Below are 13980 nucleotides of genomic sequence, written 5' to 3'. Positions count from 1 at the left end.
CATCTTAGAGAAACATAAAGTCAACTCAAGTTTGACAGAAAGCAAAATCCTATTCATTAGGCACTACTTCAGACATGTGGTAGACTGAGTTTTATCACAGAGCTTGTACAGACTCCTGAACTGTTCCAAGAACTTCCTTCAACATCTATAAAGGTGGTTGCTCTACTATAAATAGGGACTCAGAGTGAACCAACTAAATTTATGTCTAGCTGGGTTCCCTAAGTGTCTAACCCAAAAAGGAACTCTGGTCAAGAGCAGATGAAGAGAATATTCATGCATGCCCAACAATAAGACAAATCAACACCTGTGATTTATCATAGAAGATCTTGTCCATTGCCATTGTTCAAGGTCTTTAACAATAATGACTGGAAATGTATAGGTCACATTCATCCATAACATTTTGACAGAAATGAAGGAAATAGCAACTATCCATCACAAAAAAATTAAGTTCATTTGAATTCTACATGATAGTTCCTTTTTTGCTGACAAGTACTTTAAAAAACCCAAACCTTTCTCCTCCTCTGATTTAAGTTAATTCTAGAAGAGATCGACAAAATATCCTAGGAGATTTAGGCCAATTTTTACTTTTCTAGAGAATGAATGAGCCTTGATCTTTGTAGTACTTGGCAACCATGAAAGGATTATAGAGTCAAGGCACAATCTGCTATTATAACAGAGTAACAGCAGAGGAGATGAGGCAAAAACTTGAAATATATTCTGAAGGTAAAGCAAACAGGACATTCTGATGAATTAGTATGTAAGGAATGAGGAAAACATGGGAAAATGATATAATTTCTAGGTTTGCAGCTTGAGCAACTGGAGGGATAATGAAACCACTTTCTAAGATGGGAAAGTTTGGGAAAAGAACAAATTTAAAGGGAATAAAAAGCTTTCCCACATTTTAAGTATGGATTTCCTTTTAGAGCTAAGTAGAGATGTCAGGCAGCTGAATACACAAATGAAATCAGGAGAAGTTAGACTGGAAATATAATAATGGATGAGAGGATGCAGAAAAAGAAATGACGGTAGACTAGAAACAATCCTGAAGGCCCACCAACATTCAGAGTTCAGACAGAGAAAGAAGGGCCAGAAAGAAGAAAGGTGGGAGCAAAAGTAGTGCAGGGCAGAATATGAGAAGAGAGAAATGTCCACTAGAACTACCGGCAGTTACTTTCAGTAACTAACCTTGACAAGAGCAATCTCATTGAAAGAGTGGTAAATTCCAGAGGTGAGAAATCAAATGAGGGCAACTCTTTTCAGAGGTTTCAATGAGTCATAGAACAAAGAGGACTACAACTAGTGGGGATAGGAAGCCAAAGGAGGGTTTTGTTTGAAGTAAGATGGTAGAGACCACCAGATCATGTCTCTTTACTGAAAGGAAGAATTAAAAAGAAGATGATGGCCCTGGCCGGTTTGGCTCAGCGGTTAGAGCATCGGCCTGCAGTCCGGAGAGACCCGGGTTCGGTTCCCGCTAAGGGCACGTACTTCGGTTACAGTTTTTCCCCAGCCCTGGTTGGTCGTGCAGGTGGCAGCCACTCGATGTGTCCCTTCACATCGATGTTTCTGTCTCTCTCTCCCTCTTTCTCCCTCCCACTCTATCTGAACAAAAAATGGAAAAATATCCTCAGGTGAGGATAAAAAATAAATAAATAAATAAAAAGAAGATGATGATGCAGGAGTGGTGTTAGAATAACCACAGTACCAAGGTCCTAGGGGAAGGTGAAAAGGGATAGGATACGAAGCACAAATAAAACGCCTTACTTTTGACAGAAGCAAGAATACTATTTCCATCTGACAAAAATGATGCAAGAAAACATGAGCACAAACACAGGTAGGTTTGAAGATTTGGTGGTGGTGGGATGATAAAGGAGTTTTCTGTCTCACAGCTTCTAATTGAGAAGGAGTCATCAGTTAAGAATGAGAAAAGGTGAGTGAGTATGGGTCCTTTGAGGGGAAAAGAAGTGGTGTGAATTATTAAAAGGTAAAACTCATTAGGGAAATGTAGTAACATTTCCAAACATGGTAGGTCCCTGCTTGAGGCCCTGTGAGTAGTCAGCTAGGTATATAATTTATTTGATAATGTTTGTCTATTTGAATGCACTTAGAGGAAAGGTAGAAAGTTGGATTAAATTAGAACTAGGGTTTAGCAAGGAATGTACAAGAGTCAAGGTTATTGAAAAATAGGAGTAATTATAATAAAGAATCATGGGCCCTGGCCGGTTTGGTTCAGCGGTTAGAGCGTCGGCCTGCGGTCCTGAGAGACCCGGGTTCGGTTCCCGCTAAGGGCGCGTGCCTCGGTTGTAGTTTGTCCCCGGCCCTGGTCGGTTGTGCGGGTGGCAGCCACTCGATGTGTCCCTTCACGTCGATGTTTCTCTCTCTCTCTCTGTTCCTCTCTCTCCCTCCCACTCTACCTGAACAAAAAGTGGAAAAATGTCCTCGGGCGAGGATTAAAAAAAAAAAAAAAAAATCATGGAATCTATGCTGAGTAAGAAGGGACATGAAGACATGAAGATAAGAGGGATATAATGGGCACCAGATAGGTCATCTATATGGATGCTGAAATCACTGAGAATAGTAAGAGTCTGATGCAGAAGAAAACAAAGAACTAGCCTTTAAAGAGCAAAATCACTTGGAGTTCAGTCTGAGGTAAAAAGAAAGGCAAGGGGATGACATAAATGCAGACTTCAAAGAAACTAGAGTTTTTTCTTGTATTTTTTTTATCTTGAGATATAGAGTGGGAGGGAGGGAAGGAGGAAGAGAGAGAGAGAGAAATTTCGGTGTGATAGAGACACATCGAGTGGTTGCCACCCACACAACCCTAACCTGGCTGGGGACAAACTGCAACTGAGGTATGTGCCCTTAGCAGGAACTGAACCCAGGACTCTCTGGTCTGCAGGCTGAATGCTCTAACCGCTGAGCCAAACTGGCCAGGGAAAGTCATGGTATTTTTTAATACATGGGAAGTATATACAATTAAGTATAATCATCCTAAGAGAAGAAATATACGCAAAACAAGTGTCTTTGCTTAAAATGTCTTACATAAATTTATTCTTTTAAAGTGTTTGGTAAAATAAGGAAGAACATAGACATTTACTTTCAGGGATGATTATCTGTTCTATAAAGGCAATCTGTAGAAGTGGTTATGCTAGAGAAAGCTTATCTCTTCACAGGAAAAACAAAACAAAAACAGAACACTACCCATTTTTGTGTAATGCATGAATATAACATTCTACAGGAGAGTTAGGGTTAGTAAGTGGAAGGTATATCTTATTGAGTTGAATCTCCCTCAGGGTCCAGTATCAGTGTTAGGCTCTCAGATGATTACTTTTTCTTTTCTGGCTTGGATTGATAGGTAGTATCATTTAGTTATAAGAAAGATATAAAAATATCAAGCCCTCTGGGGTGGCAGTAGGAGGTTGGCCCACAAACTTTTTTGATTTTGAGTAAGGCACTCTTATCTTTAAAACATCCAACATCAAAGCAAAAATAAAATCATCAAGTTTGACTCCTTGGTTGAGTGAATTCCATGTGATTTTGTTCCTTAGCTGGTTTATCAATAAGGTTTATAGAAAAGCACAAGTGTGTGTGTGTGTGTGTTCATATATATACATATAAACACACACACAAGGAAAAGAAAGGCTTCTGGGCATTCTGGGACAAACAAGGTAATCAATGAAAACCAATTATAAAAGAACAGCATCACCTGGTTTATAAGAATACCATTTCTGTCATACAGAAAATCTGGTACTTACTTTCCTCTGACATGGTAAGGTTTGAAGCAAGGCTTGAAGTTTCAGGTTTCTGATCATTGACTTCGGGGTTGCTTACTTGACTGGGAGAACCAAAATGAATACATTAGCCCCTGATTTGATGTACTACATTGCTAAAAGTGATTAAATCAAACCAACTTCTTCTGAGACTATACAAGAAAGAGGCAAAGTAAGTCTTCTTCATGATATCCTTATTCTTGGTTTTTAGCAGCTACCTGAAGGGCTAACCCCAGAGTTAATACCCACAGCATTCTACTGTTCTTTCTCACATCTTGAGACCCCTTCAGTTTTTATATCATTCAGAAACTCCAGCTAAGTCACAAGCAAGTTAGATTTTTCTCTAAAGATATTGTGGTAAAAGAGAAGTTCCACAACAGCTAAAAATGCTTTAAGACAATGGTTCTCATAATTTGAGAAGTTTTTTCCAAGTTATACATGCTTGCTTCCAAGAAGGGGTTCTGAACCTTAAATGGCTCATTTCACTGTATTTCTCTTCTCCCCACCCCCCATAAAAAACCATGACAATTTTTAATTTGTTGTTATATCCAAAACTGAGCAACATCTTTTTCTTTTTTCCCCCCTTGTTTAACTTATAAAATTAAGAGAAACTGAGAAAGGTAAATCATATAAACTGGGAGGACCAGTCATTATGTTAAACACTTTAATGATGGGAAGATTCTCACTGAAGTTCTGAAATGGAGATTATATTAATTTTCATCACTCACAATGTCCTTCCTCTTCCTTCTACCTTACTTTCTACTCTCCAGTTATTCCCTCAACTACTGGTACAACCTAGTGTTTAGGAGTACAGATTCTAGGACCAGACTGCTTGAGTTCATATTCCATTCTGCCAAATCTAGCTTTATGACTTTAGGCAAGTGACTGAACTTCTTTGCGCCCTAGTTCTTCAACTGTCAATGAGGGGTAATAATAGAACCTACCTCATAAAGTGGTTATAGAGATTAATGAGTTATATATAAAAAGTACTTAGAGCAGCCCATCTGGTGTAGCTTAGTGAACTGAGCCTCATCCCATGGACTGAGAGGTTCTGGTCGATTTCCCAGCCTGAGCACATGCCTGAGTTGCACGCTCAATCCCTAGTAGGGGGAGTGCAGGAGGCAGCCAATCGATGTTTCTCTCTCACATTGATGTTTCTATCTCTCTCTCCCTTCCTCTCTCTAAAAAATCAATAAAAATGTATTTAAAAAAACAAGAGTACTTAGAGCAGAAACTAAAAAACAGAGTAAGTACAATGTAACTATAGCTAGTATTACTATTTTACAACTTCTTCCCAGTCCAGGCATGCTTCCCACATTCATGTTCCCTAGAAAGAAATCTGCTTTGCTGCTCTACAGTCTAGGGAGAAATGGAGGATACCGTACCAGAGGATCCATCTATCTGGAAAGACACCACTAAGAGAGTAATTTCTACACAGGGGGAAAAAAAATTTTTTTTAAACCCAAAGATATTTTTCTATTTATTTTCAGATAGAGTGGCAAGGAGAGAGAGAGAGAGAGAGGAACAGCGACATGAAAGGGACACATTGACTGGTTGCCTCCCTCACGACCCAGACCAGGGCCAGGGATGAACCGCAACTGAGGTACATGCCCTTGACCAGAATCGAACCTAAGACTCATTGGTCCACGGGCTGACGTTCTAACCACTGAACTAAACCAGCCAGGGCTACACAGAAAAAATTTTTTAAAGAAATGTTACTTGTAGCCCTGGCCAGTTTGGCTCAGCGGTTAGAGCGTTGGCCTGCGGTCCGGAGAGACCCAGGTTCGGTTCCCGCTAAGGACACGTACCTTGGCTGCAGTTTGTCCCCGGCCCTAGTTGGGTTGTGTGGGTGGCAACCACTCGATGTGTCCCTTTCACGTCAATGTTTCTTTCTCTCTCTCTCTCTCCTCTCTCTCTCTCTCTCTCTCTCTCTCTCCCCCTCCCACTCTATCTGAACAAAATATCGAAAAATGTCCTCGGGTGAGGATAAAAAAAAGAAATGTTACTTGTATCTTGTATTTAAAAATACATAGCACCAGTCCTGGCTGGTATGGGTCAATGGTTAGTGTTGGCCCACACACTGAAAGGTCGTGGGTTCGATTCCCAGTCAAGGGCACATATCTGGGTTGCAGGCTTGACCCCTGGCCCCACTCAGTTAGCATACTGGAGGCAACCAACAGATGTGTCTCTCTCACATCAATGTCCCCTCACCCCACCACCTTCCACTTTCTCTAAAAAAATCAATGGAAAAAATATCCTTGGGTGAGGATTAACAACAACAACAAAAAATACACAGCACCCAAATTCTTAAAGCTCTCATATCTTTTCTGAACAAACCTCTAATATTCAACTATAATATCAACAGCCACTCCCCACCTGATATATTCTAAATGGTCAAACAATTTTTCCTCACATGAGAGAAAGGGAAGAAAGATAATTTTAGAGACTTGGAAATAAAACACACCAGGAAAGGTAGTTGGACCACTGAGAGTGTTTAAGTGCCTGTCTGAGATGTAATCATGAGTGAAAACTGAGACCAGTTGGCATAGTTTTATATTTTTCTCTCACAATGTTCAGGTGATTGGAAATAAGTATGGAATAGACAGACAGATAAGTTTAGCCAGGGTTGTGATTTTTCTAGGGAAGTACAACAGAGAGGAAAATGGAAGGAAGTTAAGACTATTCATAAGGGACTGATTAAAGTAATAGATCTTATAATTTAAGCAGCATATGAAAGATACTTAAGTCTTTTTTGAGATAAGGGTCAATGGTAGATAGGGAAAATATGATAGATCATTTCATTGAACATGCATAGTAAGACATAAGGATAGTGTGGCAGTAGAGTAAATGAGCTGAAATGTAATGTGTGGTAGTAAAAGAGAAGAATTCTGGAAATTAAGATGTTAAAGGTGATGCAGTTATGACTGGCAAATGACAGGAGATAAGAACTGTGAAAAACTAAAATCCGTGGTGTTGTGGAAGCCAGAGAATGAGGTGCATAGAAGTTGCCTTTCCAATAAGGGGAGTGAAGCTAATGACTGAAGCATCCCATATCCCTGTGGTAATTAATGCCAAATGCCTTGCATTTCCCTTACTTCTGCTTGTTCTTCCTATTTCATATTCTGTACATGTGACTAAAGAATATTCACCATTGTGTCTCCTCCATGTTATCTGATAGATAACATGAGTTTGGTATACATTGATGAATAAATAATGAATGGATAAAAAAATAAATTAGCACTTATGTGTTTCAAGAACAAACTTTGGGAGGAAATTTTCATTTTAAACCAAATAATTTCAAAATTTAAAGATTGATGTTAAAAAACAAAAAGAGGGTAGTCAACCTAAATCATGTCTATCATCAGCATGTGAAAAATATATATAAGCAGATCATTAAAAAGAAATTCAACTTTACATACCTTATAGTTTGCTCTCCCGATTCCTGCATCTTAGCTTTTTTAACCTGCAAAAATATATATACAAAGGAATGATGTAGTGATCATTTTCGAAATCATCTAGCTACTCAAGTGTCATGTTAACATTAACTAATAAATTTCAGGATAACTGTCTTGTCTTGCTTAGATTTATTTAATTAACCCTTACTATATTTTTGAATTAACAGTGAACTTTGTTTTCACATGGAGATTTTTTTTTTTTTTTTTTTATCCTCACCCGAGGATATTTTTACATTTTTTGTACAGATAGAGTGGGAGGGAGAGAGAGGAAGGAGAGAGAGAGAGAAACATCGACGTGAAGGGACACATCGAGTGGCTGCCACCCGCACGACCAACCAGGGCCGGGGACAAACTGCAACCGAAGTACGTGCCCTTAGCGGGAACCGAACCCGGGTCTCTCCGGACCGCAGGCCGACGCTCTAACCGCTGAGCCAAACTGGCCAGGGCCACATGGAGATTTTTTTAAAATGAAGAAAGTGTTTATCAGATTTAAGGTAAAATGTTTACTCAAGATAAAATGTTTACAAGGATGAAATATCTAAACTTGGATATAAACTCGTTTTAAATTTGAACAGATACATAATTATATTATCAAACAGTAGTCATGAAATTCTTTGTTTTTAAATATTTTTTCTTTATTGATTTTGAGAGAGAGAGAGGAAGGGATAGGGAGAGAGATATAAATATCGATGAGAGAGAACATTAACTGGCTGCCTCCTGCATGCCCCTCCCTGTGGACTGGACCTACAACCTGGACATGTGCCCTGATTGGGAATCGAACTGGCAACCTCTTGGTGCATGGGTCAATGCTCAACCAGTGAGCCACACTGGCCAGGCTAATCATGGAACTCTTACTATCATCTCAAAATTTATTTCACAGAAATGTCTTTATGCTTAAATTACCTACATACCAAAAATAAAGATAAATTCTTATTAAGTTACCAGTAATTTAGAAAATATTCTTCACACCATCTGTTTTCCCCCCAGATTTTCATCTTTTCTAATTTATTCTGAAGTAAAAGCATTTATACTGAAACAGTTTAATCCACAAATGAAAAATCAATGTTTAATATTGATAATGGATTTCCCTACTTTTGTATTACAAAAGGATCTGATTTTAGAGTTCTCTGATTAGGATAACTAGTTACAGTAGAAACATTCTTAGTATGTTTAGCCATACAAATTATGAATACTTAAAAGTATTTCAAGCTAACAAAAGAAGGCAGACGTGCTGCTATATAATTTTAAATAAACATAACAGGCAGGAATATAGCTATTTAATATGATTATATGTAACACTTTAGATACAGCTCACCTTAATTTGGGCAATTATGTACCCCTGTAAGTCAGGGATAGGAAGCATGTGCCACTGTAGCACCGAAAGCAGTTAAACTAACTCAAAGAAAACAGACATGTTTCACTGGATTACAAAAGTAAGGGTTCAAACAATATAATACAGACTGACAGAATGTGAACTAGTACAGCTACTTTATTATTTTTTAGTTCCTCAAAAGGTTAAACAGAGAGCCCTGGCCAGTTTGCTCAGTGGTTAGAGAATCAACCCGCGGACCAAAAAAAGTTAGAGTTCCCATACAATCTAGCAATTCCACTCCTAGCTAAATAACCAAGAAAAATGAAAACATATGTCCACACAAAAACTTGTGCATGAGTGTTCATAAAAGCATTATTCAAAACAGCCAAAAACTGTAAACAATCCCAGTATCCATGAATAGATAAATGGATAAATAAAATAATGATAAATAAATAGAACGATGAGTATTGAGTTTGATATGTACATTCTAAATTTTTTCCTATGCATATGAGGCAGAAACCATTTCTGCCATAAAGGAGTTTTTTAAGTGTTTCCAGTTTGCCAGAGATAGTCTTGGATTATATATCTCTTATCCCAAACTGAGTCTGGTTAGTGCCCCCTTTGACTCTTTTAAAGAGTTCCAGGTTGGACAATAATATGAGCTGCTTCTACGTTGTTTAAAAAGATGAAGACTGCCCTGGCCGGTTTGGCTCAGCGGTTAGAGCGTCGGCCTGCGGTCCGGAGAGACCCGGGTTCAGTTCCCGCTAAGGGCACGTACTTCAGTTGCAGTTTGTCCCCGGCCCTGGTTGGTCGTGCGGGTGGCAGCCACTCGATGTGTCCCTTCACATGGATGTTTCTCTCTCTCTCTCTCTTCCTCTCTCTCCCTGCCACTCTATCTGTACAAAAAATGGAAAAATATCCTCGGGTGAGGATAAAAAAATAAAAAAAAGATGAAGACTGGCAGAAGACCGAGTCAGGAATATAAATGGTGATGACAGAGAAGATCATTTCTGATTGCAGAGAATTGAGGACTGACTGGCAATAAGGGAAAGTGAAAGATAGAACCTGTGGCTAGGATTTATGTTGCATTGTTAACAATGACCTGAACAAATCTTAAATCTTAAGACAGAGCAAGTAAGAAGTAGAGAAATAAGAGGGATAATCTAATAAAGATGAGACAAGAGACAATGGGATTAAAATAACTCCAAAAATTGCCCATGAGTAACATTTCCCTCTATATACAGGTCAACAGTAGGGTTAAAAATCTTAGCTTTATCATCATCAGCTTGGGATAGGATCATTCTTTCCACTCAAATTTTATATCTCTACTACAGTCTGTGAAAATTTATTTTTCTCCTCAAAGTCTGACATTTACTCTCCTAATTATTTTTATAAGTGTTCTGTGTTTTCTTGGATTCCATATTTGTTTATTTGGTGTCCATTAATCACGAAGCCAAAGTTGTTTAGATCTCCCTTGCGATCCAGAGCCCATATTCTGAACTACCTCCTTTATCTAACTCATACACACGAAGTCAATATTTCCCCTGCTCTAAATCAACTCAGGGCCAGATGGATACCAGACACCTAGTGACAGCCCCAAGACCCCAAACCCCCTGGAATTATTCAAGCTAACTAATCCTAAACTGTTTACACTGCCTTGCCTTGCCTTGCCAGCCTTGCTTTGTTCTCCTTGCCTACGGAAACCCCAATACAGGCAGTGGCCTATGTATTCCCCTAGCTCCTTTCCGCCTCCAGATCAAAATTGGTGCTTCTTCCTCACCCCATCCATCCCCCCCACCAGGGGGCCTGTGTGGCATACCATGCCTCTCATTTCTAAGGGAACTGTGAGTAACATTAAACGTTTCTCTCAAATGGCACTGACCTCTCAGTGTTGTCGTTCAGTCACCTTTATAAATTAAACCCAGGCACAAATCAGTAAGAAAACGATGCCCCAAGACAATCACCATTTATAGACAGCAGAAAATTTGTTTTTAAAGTACTTTAATTTCTCACCTTCCTCTGAAGTAACAATCAAGTTTTATACATTATGTTACAGAAATTGAGTAAGAATGGCAAGGAAATGAAGCACAGCAGAGAAGACGACCCACCAGCAGGTCAACCTCACAATTCTCACAACTTTAAATAAGTAAGAAGTAACTAACAACACCCATTTCAACAACTTATATAAGTTTTGAAATTCTGACTAGACCTTTTACTACATTCAAACCTCATGCAACTACATAATTTTCCTTGGTACATTTAGTATCTCTAATTCAGTTCTTTGTTCTTATAGTGTATATCCTAGATACAATGCTGAGGATGATTTTTAACCCTACCATTTTCCTGATTTTTAATGTCCCATCAGGGATAGGGAATGACATTCCAAATATTTCAAAAGGTTGTCTTAACAATTGCTTATGTCTTCCTAGTTTTATACTTACCTTAAATGAGAGGGCTAAAAATATAATGGCAAAGTAATCATCAGTATACATTTCTCAATATAAAGAAAAACATTAAAAACATATTATAGGACTTTAATAGTTAAATGGAAGCTGGTGTCTATCCTTCTGCAATGTAAAGAATACATCTAGTACTGTACATGAAAAACATACCGTTACCTGTTTTCAAAATTCAAAATTTTCTATGTTGGATTTTCGTAAAGAAAAGTAAAATGTACCACCCTATATTCTCTTTTAATATGAAATGCAAGAGGCTCACTCCAGATAGCAAACTGAATTAATATTTATCTAACTTCAGAAAAAAAAACTGTGATAAAAAGGAAAGATTCTTTAACATAAAAGTATCTTAAGAGAATGATTATTGCTTTCCTTTTTTAAATGCTAAGAATCAAAAAACAGACCAAAAAAAAAGAAGCAGCAGCCATGACAAGGCAGTAAATCTGTATCACTTGTGGACATTTCAAATGATTTTATTTATTTATTTATATTAAATACTTAAAAGAAATTAAGAATTCAACCTAGTCTCTAGGGTCTTAATCTTTTAAAGAATTAGCTAGTGATCAGAATATACTTTCTTCAACTACTACAATTTCTTTAAAAATTAGGTAAGTAGGAAAATTTAGGTAAGATAAAACTAAATTTTCTGTCACAAGTGGTGTATACTGTTTGGTAAATAGATGCTCTTTTTTTCTGGTCTGTCCCACAACTAATTGAAACCCATAGCACATTCTGCAGCCATCTCACCTACCACTAAGGGCAATTGTTCTGCCCTTCCCAAACAGCTCCCCAGGCCACAGATCAGACTCAGCAATTATTCTAAAGGAAACATCCATTGATTTTTTTTTTTAATGGCATTTCCAAATACGATGCTAACTATGTAATGCTGAATTTTCTAAGCAGACTCCTTAGCATTGTTAACAAACTATGCATTTAAGAACATATAGAATTGTTTTCTTAGAAGGAAAGTATAAAGGGGTCTTTTCCTTATTTTTATTTCTAATTTGGAATCTGTAGTATAACCAAATAATATTTAAAATCACTTAAGATTAGCTTTTCTACAATCAACTTTAAATTGTTAAAGAAAATACTTACTGGTTGCTCTGGTAAATCTTGTTCTTCTTCCATGAGGACCAATATTTCTTTATCACACTTATGTGACTGGATCGCAAGTGCCTCTCAGCACTCTTCACAGTCTGTTTAAAAAAGGGGGAATTCAGCGTTTTATGTACTCTTAAAGAATTATCATTCAGGCCATCAGAGAATAATTTTTAAAATATTTTGCTACCCCAAGCTTTCCACGTGAGTTCCAATCTCAAAATCTCAAACTTGCACATGGCTTTTCAAAATTGACATGCTACACCAAGTCAAGATAGGTATACACAATGATTTTTATAATATCTTGCAAAAGCCAACACGTGGAACTTGCTGTACTTAAAACATGGTTACTATCGTGCCTAATGCATTAAACATTTTACAATGTGCTGATAACTAGGACAATTTTTTTTAGGATTAGTTACATTTTTTAATGATAAAAACTAGCCTAGCAAGTCAGTAAGTTATGATAATATCTAACCTGCTCCCATGTGGAACATTTACATAACTGTTAAAAGACACACAGAATCACTTTATTTTTTAAAAATTTTATTTATTTATTTTGTTTTGTTTTTATTAATTTAATTTTGTTACAGATGTTTCTCCTTTTTTCCCCCATTGACACCCTCCTCCCCATCCCCCCCACCCCGTCTCCAGGTTGGTTGTCCATGTCCATTGATTGCGTACCTGCATATAAATTCTGTGGTTTATCTCTTCCCTCCCCCCACCATTTCCTCTTCTGAGGGTTGTCAGTCTGTACCCTACTTCCACGTCTCTGGGTCTACCCTATTCCTCAGACCGTTATGTTCATTATATTCCACAAATAAGTGAGATCATGTGATATTTGTCTTTTTCTGCTTGGCTTGTTTTGCTTAGGATAATACTTTCCAGGTCAGAATCACTTTATTTTTTAATCCTCACCCGAGGACATCTCTCCATTTTTTGTTTAGATAGAGTGAGAGGGAGAGAGAGGAAGAGAGAGAGAGAGAAACATCAATGCGAAAGGGACACATCAAGTGGCTGCCTCCCGCATGACCAACCAGGGCCGGGGACAAACCGCAACCGAGGTACGTGCCCCTAGCAGGAACCAAACCCAGGTCTCTCTAGACCGCAGGCCGACGCTCTAACCACTGAGCAAAACCTGCCAGGGTGTCAGACTCACTTTACTTATTTTTTTAATTAATTAATTTATTTTTGTTACAGATGTTTCTCCTTTTCCCCCCACCGATTCCCCCTCCTTCTCCCTCCCTGCCCTGTCCCCAGCTTTGTTGTCCATGTCCATTGTTGATGCATACATGCATATAAGATCTGTGGTTTATCTCTCTCCCACCACCCCTTCTTCTGAGGATTGTCAGTCTGTACCCCACTTCCACGTCTCTGGGACTACCCCATTCCTCAGACTGTTATGTTCATTATATTTCAGAAATAAGTGAGATCATATGATACTTGTCTTTCTCTGGCTTGTTTCGCTTAGGATAATACTTTCCAGGTCCCTCCATGTAGTCTCAAAGGATAAGAGATCTTTCTTTCTTACAGCTGCATAGTACTCCATTGTGTATAGGTACCACAGCTTTTTTTATCCATTCATCTACTGATGGACACTTGGGCTGTTTCCAGATCTTAGCTATTGTAAAAAGAGCTGCTACAAACATGGGGGTACATATATTCTTTCTGATTGGTGTTTCAGGTTTCTTAGGGTATATTCCTAGAAGTGGGATCACTGGGTTAAATCAAAGTTCAATTTTTAATTTTTTGAGGTAACACCATATTGTTTTCCATAGTGGCTGCACCAGTCTGCATTCCCACCAGCAGTATACTAGAGTCCCCTTTTCTCCACACCCTCGCCAACACTTGTTGTTTGAAGACTCACTTTAAATATAACAAATTGAAATATC

The 13980-nt window shown here is 38.2% G+C and overlaps 1 protein-coding gene across 5 annotated transcripts in view; it reads right to left on the bottom strand.

Moving 5' to 3' along the window:
- EYA3 (EYA transcriptional coactivator and phosphatase 3) overlaps positions 1–13980 on the bottom strand; it is a 106753-nt gene that overhangs the window by 58070 nt on the left and 34703 nt on the right. For all 5 annotated transcript variants that reach the window (XM_036256723.1, XM_036256720.1, XM_036256719.1 and 2 more), the window contains exons 2-4: positions 12086–12186; positions 7187–7230; positions 3753–3832 (exon numbers count right to left, since the gene is read on the bottom strand). In XM_036256723.1, coding sequence (XP_036112616.1) covers positions 3753–3832; positions 7187–7230; positions 12086–12118 — 157 coding nt within the window. In that variant the 5' untranslated portion in view covers positions 12119–12186. The remainder of the gene's footprint in view (positions 1–3752; positions 3833–7186; positions 7231–12085; positions 12187–13980) is intronic.

Source organism: Molossus molossus, unplaced genomic scaffold, assembly GCF_014108415.1.
Source record: "Molossus molossus isolate mMolMol1 unplaced genomic scaffold, mMolMol1.p scaffold_m16_p_12, whole genome shotgun sequence".
In the NCBI taxonomy this organism is placed as follows: domain Eukaryota; kingdom Metazoa; phylum Chordata; class Mammalia; order Chiroptera; family Molossidae; genus Molossus; species Molossus molossus.
Note: the sequence above shows the minus strand (reverse complement) of the source record. Positions and strands in the feature narration are given on the sequence as shown.